Source organism: Lupinus angustifolius, chromosome LG19 (assembly GCF_001865875.1).
Source record: "Lupinus angustifolius cultivar Tanjil chromosome LG19, LupAngTanjil_v1.0, whole genome shotgun sequence".
Classification (NCBI taxonomy): Eukaryota; Viridiplantae; Streptophyta; class Magnoliopsida; order Fabales; family Fabaceae; genus Lupinus; species Lupinus angustifolius.
The window spans coordinates 2,953,620-2,969,297 of NC_032027.1; the positions used below are offsets into that span (position 1 = coordinate 2,953,620).

A 15,678-nucleotide genomic window follows, 5' to 3' on the forward strand; every position below is an offset into this window, starting at 1 on the left:
ATATATATATATATATATATATGTGTGTGGTCACGTGAGTATATAGCATAATATGTATGGTGCATATGCAAATTAAGTATGAAAGAAAAATACAGATATGATGATTGAACAGGGTGTACCAATAATAAGACCTTCATTGAAGATTTCTCGACAAAAGAATCTAAAATGAAGATTGTTTTTGTTGGAGTGAAAATAAGCATTTATAAAAGTAAAAATAGCAAGTTTTTATACAAATGAATCATATAATAAATTAAGTATAAACAACTTTGAATTTAAATTTGATAGTTAATTTATTATTATTCCTTATGTAGGCATGGGCTCTAGCTTCATCCTTTTCTATTACAAAAGAAGCATTCATTCTAATTATTATTACTCATGTATTAAATAACATGTATCAAATGATAATATTATATGTTAAACATTTATGGTAGGAAGTAATAAACACAAACAATTGGCCCTTCACCCATGATCAAATAATATAGTGTGATTTTCAATGCAAAAGCATGACTGCATGAGATCTGAGAGTTTGTAATTAATTTCTCTTCTTATGAGTATTGTTGGAGAGGTGAAATAATAAAGAGTTTAAAAGATGTATATACCGACATTGTAAGAGTTTTTTACATAGTCAGTACATCATCCACCATTGATTTGTATTACTTTTGTTTCAGAGTCAATAATGATTAATAAATCAATGATGGATGATTAACTGACAGTATAAAAAATATTTACATTGTCACTATATACATATTAAATCCGATAATAAAAATGTAATTTAATAGGATTTGGATGGCATGAAAGATCACGGTATTGAAAGGGGGAGGGTCCCAAATCTGTAAGGATCATGGGTTTTTGTGCCACAATTATATGCCAGTGGAAGTACTTTCCATGAAACAAACTATACCTTATAATAGTGACAACCAAATCTGAACACTTTCTTTGTACTACTATAACATAAAAAACTAATGCTAATGCCTAAAGATATTGTTTAAATAAGTTTAAAAAAAAGGTAAATTTGTATTAGAAAACACTTTAACATTTTAAGAAGTGTTAACTATAATTTTTAAGAAAATAGTGACACTTTAACATTTTAACAAGTGTTAAATGGAATTTTTAAGAACATATTTACAATTGTCTCCATCCAAATATATATGAGGTCCTCTATAAGTGAAAAAATATTAGTCCTAAATTTATTTAAAAAATTATAGACAGTTTTTCATGAGGATTAAGGAAATTGTAACCACAAGTTCTCACATATCATATTTGAAAGTTTTTTACCAACAATTTTTCAGAGATCATGTAAAACTTGATACTAAAAGCTTTTTTTTTTTTCATTTCTTTCGTTTTACAAACCCAACTTGCAAGTAGACACTAAAAGATTTGATAACCCAAAATAGCTTATAAGTGGATCATTCAAAAGCAACTATTTAGGTGCTTGTGTCCCTTCCTTTGGAAAGTGAAAGCTCTTCTTGTTGGGTAATTGTGCAATTCTATCTGATACATTTTTAGTTATTTCAACCTTTCCTGAAATAAGGGCAGTTACGAACCTCGAAATAGATTAGTTTTTTACTAAAAAATGGAAGAATATACTCTTTGTAGTAAAAATAAAACCCTTCATGAAATAGTACATGATGATTTTATATTTCTAAATCATGTTTCCCATATATATGATGTCCTATAGTGAACATTGGTTTGACTTGTGGAGAACATTGAAGTCAAATGCACAAATAAGATTTTGCATGTAAAACATCAATCATATTGTTTTATTGGTGAAACCGTGAAAGTTGGAAATAAGAACAATTAAGGAAGAATTATAAACGATTTTTTATTCCTATAATTAGTATTATGATATTAGTATTTGGTGAAATACTTGGCTTCAAAATTCAGTCATTGTGATGAACATATGGTCTAGAATAGAATGATGTTGGATTGTAATAAAATATAATCTAAATGGGAGACCGGTACAAAGTTCCTAACTAGTAGATTTGGAGGGGTTATATGTATGCACTCTTATTCTCGCGAATAGTCTATTTCCAGAGCTTACTGTTGCTTCGATGTTCATCCTCTACAATGTCCATTGAGATGCCCAAAACCATTTCATTTTTGGCATTTAACAGGCTTCAATTCATAAATAGAAGTTTGCTACTTTGCTATATGAGAAATGTCCACATCTATAAGAACCCATGCAAAATTGATCATATCTTTGCCTAAGAAAATGAACCCAAATGAGAACTCTAGTGATACCCCCTTTTTGAAATTTGGTTCCCTATCCAAGTCTTCAATTTAACAATTAGCATGCCATGATCGTTCATCAAAACCTATTGAAATATCAATTGAGAGCTTGGAATAGGAGTTTAATTTAAAGTTAAAATATTTTAGAATTCCTGACAATCTTCTTAAAAGTTAACATTACTATAGTTAAATAGTGATAGCTCTTATCAAAAGTCGTGATAATTCAATACAACTTATTTTTCGTATATTAGTTCACTTGTTAGCCTATCACCCATCCAACCAACTTATAGTTCAATTTATTGCTAATATGAAACACATACATGAACATATGGTAGAATTTTTTAGGAAAATGTGAAATTATTTGACAAATCATATATTTTATTTATTAATAATTAATTTATAAGTGATATATATCAATTTCTTGTGTACGGAAAATCGAGTAGAATCATATAGTATTAGTTAATTTTTTTTTTGAAACAGAAAGATTCCATTGTAGAAATGTGGCATGGTGCAAGGTATCGCTCTGTCTACTAAACCAGGAGACAAGTAGAACCCAACATGCACAATGCTCACATTATTACTAATAATACGTTCAAAACACATATAATGACGTTATTACCCTCACCATGTCATAGCCGTTATATCCTTCAACACCCTTCAGGCCTTCACCAGAAGAAAAGGGCATTTCCGTAACTCTATTCTCAACTCCTTCTCCCCTTAAACATCGCATTATTCTCCTTCCATACTTCACTCTATACGAAACAAAACATACTCTGATTTTCTCTCTCTTAGGGTTAGGGTTTCGTTTTCAATAACCATGGCTTCTTCTTCTTCCGATCCCGGTAAGTCCGAAATTGGTGGCGGTGCGGCGGAGACTTCGGAAGCTGCGGCGGTGGCGGTGGCGGTGGCGAACGATCAATCGTTATTGTACAGGGGATTGAAGAAAGCGAAGAAAGAGAGAGGTTGTACTGCGAAAGAACGCATCAGCAAAATGCCTCCTTGTGCCGCTGGAAAACGCAGCTCCATATACCGTGGAGTTACCAGGTTGTACACAAAATGAATGGCTTCCTAATAACGTGATTTTGTTTGAGTTTAATATGTAATTTGCTATGGTTTATTTGCTAATATGTTTTTGGATCAACTTATTTTGTAGCTAAAATAGCTTATAGTTGAAACTTGAAAGAGTAAATATTAAAATTCGTGACTGAAAACAAAATTGCACTGCCAGATTAGGACGCGTTTTGGTTAAGAGCTTAGTTAAGTGCTAATTCAATAGGATTCTCTTGAAATAAACTTATAAAGAGCTTACTTTCATCAGCTTCCATGACAAGTTAATTGAAATAAGCTAAAAAAAAGTACAGGACTTGTTTTGGTAAAATGCTTCATTAAGTGCTTTAAAAGGAGCTTATTTTCATTTGCTTTTGTGACAAACTACTTGGAATAAGCTAGAAAGAGCTCATAAGGTCATAAGATATTCTTATAATGAAATAAGTTTTCTATAAGGCTTGCAAAAGCCACTAACAATCTCAACTTGGTCATAAAGAGCCCCAAATGCTACTCAAATTAATTCTTTTTCGGTCAAGTTTTTTAGACACAATAGTCCTTACCATGGACGATTTTGACAAATTCTTAGGGATCAAATTGAGACTTTTCATTTTTCAGTTACTAATTTGGGAGGCATGTCTTTTCTCAGGGAGTAACTTGAGTACTTAATCTAATAAAAATAAGCAGCCTTAGCAAACATGAAAAAATATGGTGCCTCGTCATATTCGAATATTGGATTCATTGTCATGGATTGTTTATAAATCAATTTCTAGTGATCGATATTATGTTGCCACTCTTGCTTATGGTTTCATGAATTATATTTATTAGGCATAGATGGACTGGTCGCTATGAGGCACATCTTTGGGATAAAAGTACATGGAACCAAAATCAGAATAAGAAAGGAAAGCAAGGTTCTGTTCTAAGCTTTGCCTTTTTGTTTCCTACTTTGTATATTAAAAGATATTGTTGTGGAACACGTTTACATAAATTCAAAAATTAAAACTCTTTTACTCCTGCAGTTGCTTACTTCATCTGTTTTTGTGTTGTTTTGCATGAATCAATTGGACAACAATTCTTTTGCGATGGCAGTTTACTTGGGTAAGTTATGTGTCAGTCCTTTTTTCTTGATACACTCTTTGTTTTTTCACTTTTAACATTTTTTGCTGATGGCTTTCCAACAGGGGCATATGATGATGAGGAAGCAGCAGCTAGAGCATATGACCTTGCTGCTCTGAAGTATTGGGGTCCAGGGACTCTCATTAATTTCCCAGTAAGATAATTGCATGCATGAATATATTAATTTCGAAGACAAGTTAGTTGAGAAATTCTGTCTTGTTTTGTGCATGTTCTCCTATTTCAAGATGAAAATGATGTCTACTTGTTTCCTGCTCCATATTAAAAGAAGCATTTGGAGGTGGCGTTAACTTGAAATCAGAAGTTAAAACCTTGCAGTTAAATAGTGCTCCACTTTTGTGGGTTTACTATTGAGTATAGTATCTGAGTTGCCTTCTTTACTTAAGATATCAGTTTCAAAAGATAGATATATTCTGTCAATGACTAGGTTTCAACAAATAAATTGCTCTTTAATAATAAAAAAGTGCATTAGCTGCTCTCTTGTGGTTGATAGTGTAATTTTTGTAGTAAGTTTGACCCACATGCTGCAGGTGACTGATTATACAAGAGATCTTGAAGAAATGCAGAATGTTTCGAGAGAGGAATACCTTGCATCTTTACGGCGGTGTGTGTATACTTCACCAAAATATATTTTTAACATGTAACCATTCTGCTGCTTACATGTGATGCTTTCTTCAGGAAGAGCAGTGGTTTTTCAAGAGGAATATCAAAATATCGTGCACTCTCCAGGTGTGAGTCCATCGACTGGCTACCCAATGCATTCAAATATATAGATTCTGATATGAATTTGATTGTTAACTTTAATTCTTATTTCTTTTTGCATGTGTTGGTTCTAAAAATCAGTCGATGGGAGCCATCATATAGTCGTTTTGCTGGATCTGACTACTTCAACAGTATGCATTATGGTACGTACTAAACAGACTTCTAAGTTCAATGTAATCTTCTCCTTAAGGTTCAAGCTACTCTTATATTGAATATGGAAAACATTCATTTGGGCGCTACCTTTGGCTATTAAAATAAGTAACCAATTAAATCCCAATATTTTGCCTGTAATATCACTATCATCTGACTACTTTTCACCATTGAAGGCGCAGGTGATGATTCAGCCGCAGAAAGTGAGTATGCAAGTGGTTTCTGTATAGAAAGAAAGATTGATTTAACTGGTCACATTAAATGGTGGGGATCTAATAAAAGTCGTCAACCTGATGCTGGAACGAGATTATCAGAAGAAAAGAGACATGGTTTCGCTGGAGATATTTGCAGCGAACTTAAAACGCTGGAACAGAAAGTCCAACCTACTGAACCATACCAGATGCCAGAGTTAGGCAGGTCCCACAATGAGAAAAAACATAGAAGTTCTGCCGTCTCTGCCTTAAGTATCTTGTCGCAATCTGCTGCTTATAAGAGCTTGCAAGAGAAAGCATCAAAGAAACAGGAAAATAGCATCGATAATGATGAGAATGAAAACAAAAATACAGTCAATAAGTTGGATTATGGCAAAGCAGTTGAGAAATCATCAAATCATGACAGTGACAGTGATCGACTTGACATTGCAATGGGAACAAGTGGGGCATTGTGTCTTCAAAGAAATGTTTATCCATCGACCCCGTTCTTGTCTGCACCGCTTTTGACTGCATACGATACTGTTGATCCATCATTGGTAGATCCTGTTTTGTGGACGTCTCTTGTGCCTATGCTTTCTGCTAGCCTTTCTCGTCCCACTGAGGTTTGTATAATTTGTTGAGAGTTCTGCTTTCCTTAGGAGGAGATTGCATGAAACTATGCATGTTTAGTGCTAAAAAAGTTCAATGAGTTTCAGTAGTCTTAAACAGCAGTCCATACTTAAATCATGTCACTGATATTTAAATTTAAAGTTAATGAATTAAAAAACTGAAATATAAATAAAATAATGTTCATGTGTGTGTTCATTGAAAGATTATTTTTAACTACTACCACGTGCATTTTTTTTGTAAATCTGGTGATCACATGTTTACATAGACTTGTCAGCAAATTTATTTTGTTCCCTCTTGGATATATATATGAATGTTATGAGCAAATACTTTTTTTTGGAAGAATGAGCAAATTATTCTTTGCTGATGGGGAAAAACTATGGATGGAGTTTAAATTTACACACAGATAGATGTAAATAGCCACATCACTACCATTTTAAGACTTCTGTAACTTTTTGGAGATTGGTAGACACCCTTTGGCATTAAAACATTATCTAACAATAATAAGATGGCAGGGACAGTAATTATTCAAAACCATCACTTACACGTAACAACAATTGATATATTACCCTCAAGGCCTCAACCACAGGTGATTCTGTAAATGGTAAGATTAGAATTACTTGAAACATTCTTGTAGATTCACCTCACCAAGAACACTTGGGTTGATTTGCAGGTTACAAAGACTGAGACCAGTTCATCATACACTATCTTTCAGCCAGAGGAGTGATTGGACATTTAAATATCTGACAGAAAGGAAGGCAAAGCGCATGGAAGAAGCTGAGATTGTATGAAACAACAGAATAAGTGATTTTCACTCTCAAGAGCTCAACCAGGTCTGAGAGAATGTTCCCATGGCATTTTTTTACTTGATTACATGGGTTTTTGAGGTCAAAGAAAAGCAAGTAGTATTACAGTGTTTTAGGATTGACTGCATATACATTATAGAGATATCAACTTATACATGTATGGCTTGAAAAGGTTTATGCTTAATTTTGGGTGTAATAGTAGCTAAATTAGTTTACTCTTGTGGACATGTAATATAGTCGTTTAAAATCATATATAATAATATATTATCCTTTTAAAGGTGTTATAAACTTTGCAACTAACACGTTGTTATATATACCATTTTTCCTTAAAACAAAAATATATCATTGAGTCTGATGTACAACTATTTATTGGGATCCACTCAAATTCATGAAGTTGTTTTATTTGGGATGTAGCTAGTTTTGTTGTCTTGTGTCCCTAGCAAAAGAAAGGGAAAAAAATTAACCACTTCAATGTTTCATGAGTTAAAGATTTCATTTACCTTTGTTTCTTCTAAATCACATGTATTCTGTATGGGATAATCATATTCAAGCTACAACATAGTAATGTAGTTCTTTCAAAAGAGGGTTTTATTATATAGAACTATAATCCGAGACAATGTTTAAGAAATATTCCATTTCCTTTTTGTCAAACATCTTGTTTAATTTTATGAATAAAAAGTTTTGTCCTATAGTGAATGAGAAACATAGGGTATTTTTATATATTTGAGTCACCCATTCAATAGAGATTCTGAAAAAATCCACCATGTTAATACAGATTTTGCAACAAAAAAATCCTTTATAACAGTCCTGTAAGCAATGGTTATGGGATGTAAGTTATATTTAATAATGGTTGTTTATAAATAAAAAATCATGTATAATAATGATCACTTCCAAACTATTTTAATTATATATCATCTTCCTGAATCATTTCATATGATTACAATATTATGGTTGAGCTGTCTTCACAGGTCAATTATAATTCCTTGATATACCAAATATAACTCCACAGTAATTATAATACAAGAGGGTTAAAAAAAAGTTATTTCCATATCTAGTTAATATAATTTGATTATTACTTTTCAGAAACTATGTATACTTTATATTTTCAAGCTTCCATGCATGGAAAAACATGCATATATCTATCTCTATTTTCATGACTGAGACAGCAAAATGCTTCCACTTTTTTCACTAATCTCAGAAGATCTCTTCCTCTTTTCTCCTTGAACAACATCCAATCTCACTCCAAAAAGCATTGGTCTTTCATCTTCTTTCTTATTCTTCTTCTCTTCCTTATTTGCATGATTTGAATTATTATTACTATATTTAGCCACTAAATCAAGCAGTTCCATACACTTGTTTCTCATGCTTGTTAACTCAGAACTCAACACCCCATTCTCCTTCTTCAGTCTCTTGTTTTCATCAATAAGAGTAGTGTATCCTGAAGATGATGAAGTTGATGCAGATCTTTGATCTTCATCAGAATCTTGGGGTGGTGTTGTAACTTGGTTTGGTGTAGTAGATTGTTGTTGCTTTATTCTCCATGCTTTTCTTCTTCTAATCTCACATAGAAGTTCTCTTTCACCTTTCTTGAACTTTTCGTTGCAAAATTCCCATCTACTTGTTGCAACTTTACGAAAACCCTATATACATGCATAATAGTATATTATCAAATGGTTATCAACACTAATATGAAAATATTAAATGAGATAGATCTTAATAAATAAAAAATATTGGCATAAGAAGTAAAATAAGACTGCAAGAAATTCATAATTAAGTAGATAGTAGTAATATAATATGAATATTAAAAATATGTAAACTTAAATGTAAGTATATAATCTTTTATGAGAGAATAGTATGTGTATTCACAATATAATTTTTTTTATATTAACATATACGTTTTTGGTACTACTAATAATATTTCTTCATCCTATAAATATGAAACTAATCTTTTTTAGATTGTGTTCTCAACAGGTGTTGCTCTTAGAAACTCTTAATCTTTTAATATTTATGCGGATCTATCATATAATTTATCATTATATATTAAGAGTTATTGACTTTTAAGTAAAATAATAAAAATAAATAGTGAATAATATGTTAAAGGTTGGTTCACATCTATTAAACCCATATATATCTCCATGTAAATATACATGTGTTTATCAATGATTTGAGTGTTTACAAAGTTTTTCTAAATTCATGCAACCTAACCAGAAGTTTGAGCCTCAAGATTGGGCCATGCACAAAGAATAGTGGGTTAACTTAGTCAAAATTCAACAAAAAGAAAAGGTAGTATCTATTAATTAGTCAAACTAGATAACTTCTACTCTAATTAATTAAAGAGGATAAAGTATTTCCGAGGAGATAATTTCTCTCCTTACACCAGTTAAGCAATGATACATGGTTATTTTTTACCTATTTTAAAAATAAATAAGAAAACAAAAAGTAAAGTAATACAAGTGTCTATTAATGAATGAGTGTAAGGAGATAATTTCTCTCTTCACATTAGGACATACATTATTCTCTTAATTAAAAATCCAAATCACCATAACCTAGTTTAAGTAACTTGATTCGGTCTTTTCCAGGGAATTTCGTGCATAAACAGCTAAATTTGAATAAGGTAATGATGATATTAAAGTATTGAATGATACAAATAAAATAGTTTCTACCTTTAATGGTTCAATAAGTTCTTCAATGAAAAAATTCAAGTCAAGTTATCTATTCATTTCTTAAGAAGAATGGTCAAATGAAACTACTGTAGTTAACCTATTCCATCATTAAGATGTAAAGAAAACCAAGTTTTCAACCCTTTCTTTTGACTAAAGCTTAATAGTATAGTCAACTTATTACCCAAAGATGCTTTTTCATTTTGTCCAATTTCTCTTTTTGTTATTTGGATGATTTAGATTAGAGACAATTACATTAATATCTTCTCAAATTTTACTTAATTAATTACATTAAAATTTATTTTATTTATAAAAAAAATGTTTGCTTTCCAAATCTATGTTGAGAAGATGTAAGGGTAAATTGTACATAAATCTCAAAAAATGTAAACGTAACAAAGACATAAACCTTATGAGAAAAAATATAGTAATAATATATAAAACATAGGGAAAGTTAATATATACTTTTTTTCAAAAAAAAAAGGGATATCCAATATAATAAAACATCAAGGGAGATCAACTTATTTTTTTCTTTGAATTAAGAAAAAAATAGAAAGCAAAAATCATATAACCCTATGAAGGTCTATAGTGTATTTGTGTATGTAATCATTTACTTACATAGGTATTTAGCTGCCGGACAAAGCTAGAGAAGTTGCTATGTTTGAAGAGTGTTGGGAGGAGATCACGGGCAAACTCCGCCGGTTGCCACACCACAAACGCCGTGCCTTCGGCATTCCACGATACGACATCATCGGTGGCCGGATCCTCCACAAGCATGTAGGTCTTCAACAAGAAGGGTGGTGGAGTGCACTTCCTTGCATATTCCAACAACCCTTTATTATCACTAACTCCATCCATATTTTTTTGCAATATTTTTCTATATTTTTTTGAGTAGTTTCACTATTTTAAAAGAAAATTGATATTTTTGTAGAAGAAGAAGATAAAGAAATAAGAGGATGATGAACTAAGATTATTGTTGAGATGAGAAGAGAAGAAGGGCAGTTAAGAACTCCCAACCCCAACAATAGAAACCCAACACGACTCCACAGTTCATGAGAAATGCAAGAGCTTAATTATTTTGCCTTATTTCTCTTTCTTTCTCACAATAAATAAATAATTGAAACGTATGCATTAAGCATATCCTTCTTTATATAGAGTTAGAAGTTTCATAGCATGCACTTTCATCACTTTTCTTAAATTTCTTTTGAGTTATAATAATACTTATTTTACTTGGAATTTTATGTAACTATAATGGATTTTACTAATACTAGTCAATTCCACAAAACTACTTTACTTCACAAACCGCAAGTGGCACCAAATTCTAATAAAAACTAATTTTTTTTAAAAGTAAAGTGGGAAGAAGTTGTCTTTAGCAAAAGCTTATAATGATACTTACCAACCAAAAATCACTAAAAAACAAAAATATAAGATTTTTTAGTTGATTTCCCCCCTGAAAATATCTATCAGAGAGGTCAAAATTAATATCCAAAAAAATATAAAGTGAGATGGTTAAAGACCCTTTTAGGTGTGTTATCTCCACATACATTTTTAAGGCAACTTTTTGAAGTGAGGGATGAATAATGTAATTTCAGGGTTTAAATCCAAACACTTGTACTTTATTTCTTGGAGTTTATGTTCGGAAGTTATATCGTCAATCTCATTCTGTTAAACATGATTTAAATATATGTTAAATTATTTCTCTAATTATCAATGTTGGTTTTGAGATAGAATTTTAACAATTTAACCAATTGAGTTAACTCTTAGAGACTTTATCTTTATATATATGAGTCGAGTCGACTAATATTTTGATGATACTAATTTAGTTAACCTTTTGAAATTAAATTGCAATACACTATACTTTGTATCACCTTAGCCTTAGTTCAATAATATACACAACCAAACAACACGTATTGATAGCCAATAATATCTTATTTAAAATCCATGAATGACAAAAAAAGCAACTTGACTAATAACTTGAATATAACATCATAAATAAAAATGAGGGAGACACTAGCTTATAAATAAGGTATTCTTAAAATTATGAATGTGAAGAGGGGAAGATGAACTTTGCACGTGGAAGTGTTTGGTGGAATTGTCTCTAATAATAAGTGACATTTTTTCTACGAAAATAATCTTAGTTTAAGTTATTTAGGTGTGCTAATAATTTCTACATTATTCATTTAATTATATATATTGTTTAAATTCCTTCATCAAAGGCTTTCACTATAAGCAATTGATACTTTGATTTCTTCTTCGAACATGATCTAATGGATTTGGAGGTTTTCTATGAACATAAGCGACTTTATTTGACTTTGTGTGCTATTCTAGGTGCACATTTTCTTCCATTCAAATATGACATGTTCTTTCTTAACTACAAAGTCGACGGCGTGCATAAAAAATGATGATAATGAAATCAAAGTTTGTGGCTGATTACAACAATGTGACCCCAATTAGATTAGGTGCATGACATTTTTTTGTTTAATTTGGACTTTGCACACAAAAAACAACCAAGGGGGACATGATTTACAAACAAGCCCCCCTTTCTTTATATTTGTTGGTACAACAGAAATGATCGTTGCATAGTATTGGTCATAAACAATCGAATAAAATATGTATAATAAATAGAAGAGAATAAGATAAGAGAATTGTTAACGAGGTTCAACCAATTGTGTCTACATCTTTGAGAGAATTGATCGGCTACCAAAAATGTTATTCAACAATATGGATTACAAGCTCTAGCACACTCATAAACCCAAGTAGTCATGAGATGTTTCTATTTGATGCTTCTATTTGTTGTATATTATAACAAGGAAGTTGAGTCCAATATATAATATTGATCACTCTACTTCATTCCAATATTAGGCAATAAGTGACTAATACAATAATATATTTCAAACATATCCAAAAATACTTTCATCCCAACATTTTTTATATAATACTTTCATCCCAACATTTTTTATATAACCATTCTTATAAGTCTAAATTTAAAAAAAAATTGATTAATATAGTAATATTAAATTTCTTAATAATTCGATATATTCTCCTAAAGAATCCTTCATTATCAACAAAAAGTTGATCTAGTGGTATAAAACCTCATTGGATCCCCAAGATCGAGAGTTCGATTCTTGTGAGCGACATTTGTTGGAATGGACAGCTATAAACCCCGAAATAGATTAATTCCTTACCCAAAAAGGTTAGGAGATAGTCTTGATAGTACCTAACAAAAGTATCCCTTCATTAAATTGAATACTATAATGTTGTTAGTTGGATTAATTAGTTCAATTCTTTGCATCCTAGAGAGTAGATTGAATTACCATGCATTATGTGTATAGAGAATTGAATCAATGTGCTACATGGGTCATGGTTCCTCTCTTGTTACTCTTTTAGAACCCCCATCCTCCTTAGATTCTTTGTTAGAGGATGATTTTAAGGGCGTTAGCCCCATTGTTAATTTAAGAAGAAGAAAACATATTATGACAAAAAAATTGTTTACCATTAGGTTAGTGATTAGAAAATAAGACTGAAAGCAACACTTATTAGAAAAGATAGTCACACATTTTGAAAGAGATTAATTCTTTATTTATAAAATGATGAAATATTCTTGGTAATAAAAAAAATAAAAAATATAGGGCTCAAAACCCTCAAGATTTACATGAACTCTACATTTTTGTGCTTAGATAAGTTAATTGTACTATCATTATACATATGCTTTGTTGGGAACAAGCGAACAATCAAATAATAAAGAGTATAGAGACAAGAGAATAACACAAGAGATTTGGTAACGAGGTTCGGCCAATTGTGCCTACGTCCCCGGGAGCGTTGAGCGGCTACCACTATATATTATTAGAGAATAAGGATTAGTGTTTTACTATTCTTCTCCTTGTTACATTAGGTTTACATAACATCAATATATATAGCCCTCTACCCCAACCCCTTTACATCAGCTCAAGCCCATAACATGTATTGCTGTTATCTAGAGATATGAGTCATTGCACAACATGTTTATTATTAATTCTTATATGCATGCCAGTGCATAAATACTAATTAAAAATGAAGAAAGTTATGGGCTTTAGCATGCATTAAGGGGATTTAGACATTTTTGGAAGATACTGAATTTTGTTGTGCAGCTGAGCCTTCTTGACCTCCAAATTCTGAAACCCTTTCTTTCTCTTAATTTATTACAACTATGTGTTTTCCTTTTGTGCACCTTTAATTTTTCTTTATTTTTTATTTAATTTTTTTAGTAAATATAAGAAAAAGAAAAAGAAAAAGGTAGGCACAAGAAGATTTTGGAAATATAGGGCTCTAAAAAATTATATTGTGTAAATTTATTCCTTCCTTTTGTAATCTATCAAAAGTTGAAAATGAAACAACCATTATTTATTGAAGAAATAGTAAAACTCTTCAATAAACATAAACATAAATTAAATAACTTCAAGCAATAGTAATGCAGCAGAAAAATAGTTCAACTTCAATTTTTTTATAATGCCATAATCAAACCCCAAAAGATTGGTCAATAGTTTTAAATTTGAATAATTTTGCACTCCACACGTCCACATTCATGCTTATGCAAAAGATTAAGACTCTTCCTTTTAAAGGGTTTTTAAAAATATTTCCTTTCAGTTTACTTTAACACATTTTATAATTATAGTTTAGTTTTGATTCACTATTTTTTCGCCTAATTTTAATTTGTCACTTGTAATAAATTTGATAAAGACCCAAGTCTCACTCATGAAATTATTATGGCTTTGTTTGGACATAGTATTGTGTATATTTATTTTTAGCTTTCCAAGTCAACAAACAAAGGATTGTGTGCATGGTTTTAGAGAATCACTTTTTGCAGCTTGGCATAAAGAGTTAAAGACTGCACATTATGAAAAAACATATATTCATAATATGGTCTTTAAAAAAACCATGTCTTATTGTAGCTACAAAAAATAGCACTTGCATGTAGGGATGGCAACGGGACAGAACATATGTAGATAGTGTTTTCTCATATCTATACCTACACAATTTATGGATACCCACACGAGTAGTGAGTATTTCGCAGGTACCCAACGAGCTTTTATGTTTAAATATATTTTTTAATAAATAATATATATAATAATTATTACATGAATAATAATATTTATTTACATGTTAAATTTATTATTATATTTTAATTAATAAAGTTCATTATAAAATAGTAATAAATAGATAATATATAATTATAACGTGCATAGCATTAAAGTTCATGAATAACGTGCATATCATTATATGAGTTACATTTCATATCAATCAATAAAGTTTTTTATATTATTAATATATTATTCATTATTTAGTGTATTATTTTTATTTAATAGTTAATAATGATTGATTAATATATGAATGATATATTGATAATATAAATACTCTAATACTATTGATATATAGACTATTTTCTTTATTTTGATGTCAACGGACAGAAAAATTAATGAAGCTTAGTCATTCTCATCATGTTAGAATGAAGTTGAAAATGGTGAGGAATTTGAAACATTAAATTTATGAATTCATACTCAATGTGGAATTTTTTCACAACTTATTTATACTTGGACTTGTCCATAATATTTTCCCTCAAGTGTGACATTTTTACATATAGACACTCTCAATATACCATAAGTCTTTTGATTATTTGTCTATGTAAACTTTTTATGCACCAATTGGATGATGGTCAATATGAAACAAAGATTTTTTTAGTAGTGATTGTTGACTCTCAAGTTTCACTTTTCTCATCCAAGTAATGTATAACACTTGTTTTTTTTTTAATACTTGGTATATAATCTTCTATAGTTTGTATAATTAATTAGGTATGTAATATTTTTTTAATAAAAATGTATTTCTAAAAATATCTACTTCACGCACATATATATACACTTATTGAATATTATTTTGCTCTCTTATATATATATATATTGCATAACTTAGTATATACATGCAATATTGTTCATAAAAGTATAATTAAGAAAATATTCACAACTCATATGTATGTATTTTATTTATTTGGGCTCATCATGCTACTTTTTGTAGCTTCTTCAATATAACATTCTTCCTAATAAATCC

At 30.4% G+C, this 15,678-nt stretch overlaps 2 protein-coding genes across 2 annotated transcripts; one reads left to right on the top strand and one right to left on the bottom strand.

The window, feature by feature from the left end:
- LOC109334306 (AP2-like ethylene-responsive transcription factor At2g41710) lies at positions 2,746–7,216 on the top strand. Its single transcript, XM_019570006.1, has 9 exons — positions 2,746–3,273; positions 4,102–4,184; positions 4,363–4,371; positions 4,455–4,543; positions 4,938–5,011; positions 5,086–5,136; positions 5,251–5,312; positions 5,496–6,133; positions 6,811–7,216. Exons 1-9 carry the CDS (start codon positions 3,047–3,049, stop codon positions 6,862–6,864), a joined length of 1,287 nt encoding a protein of 428 aa, XP_019425551.1. The 5' UTR covers positions 2,746–3,046; the 3' UTR covers positions 6,865–7,216.
- On the bottom strand, positions 7,991–10,718 carry LOC109334307 (heat stress transcription factor B-3-like). The gene is made up of 2 exons (XM_019570008.1): positions 10,219–10,718; positions 7,991–8,583 (listed from the first exon to the last, which is right to left on the bottom strand). The coding sequence occupies exons 1-2, from the start codon at positions 10,456–10,458 to the stop codon at positions 8,095–8,097; spliced, it is 729 nt and encodes a 242-aa protein (XP_019425553.1). The 5' UTR covers positions 10,459–10,718; the 3' UTR covers positions 7,991–8,094.

Excerpts from the sequence above, each read along its gene's own strand:
- LOC109334306 (XM_019570006.1), top strand. The coding sequence starts at position 3,047 with ATGGCTTCTTCTTCTTCCGATCCCGGTAAGTCCGAAATTGGTGGCGGT. Across the intron at positions 5,137-5,250 it reads AAATATCGTGCACTCTCCAG|TCGATGGGAGCCATCATATA; the intron begins GTGTGAGTCCAT and ends TCTAAAAATCAG. Across the intron at positions 6,134-6,810 it reads GCCTTTCTCGTCCCACTGAG|GTTACAAAGACTGAGACCAG; the intron begins GTTTGTATAATT and ends GTTGATTTGCAG.
- LOC109334307 (XM_019570008.1), bottom strand. The coding sequence starts at position 10,458 with ATGGATGGAGTTAGTGATAATAAAGGGTTGTTGGAATATGCAAGGAAG. Across the intron at positions 8,584-10,218 it reads TCCGGCAGCTAAATACCTAT|GGTTTTCGTAAAGTTGCAAC; the intron begins GTAAGTAAATGA and ends GCATGTATATAG.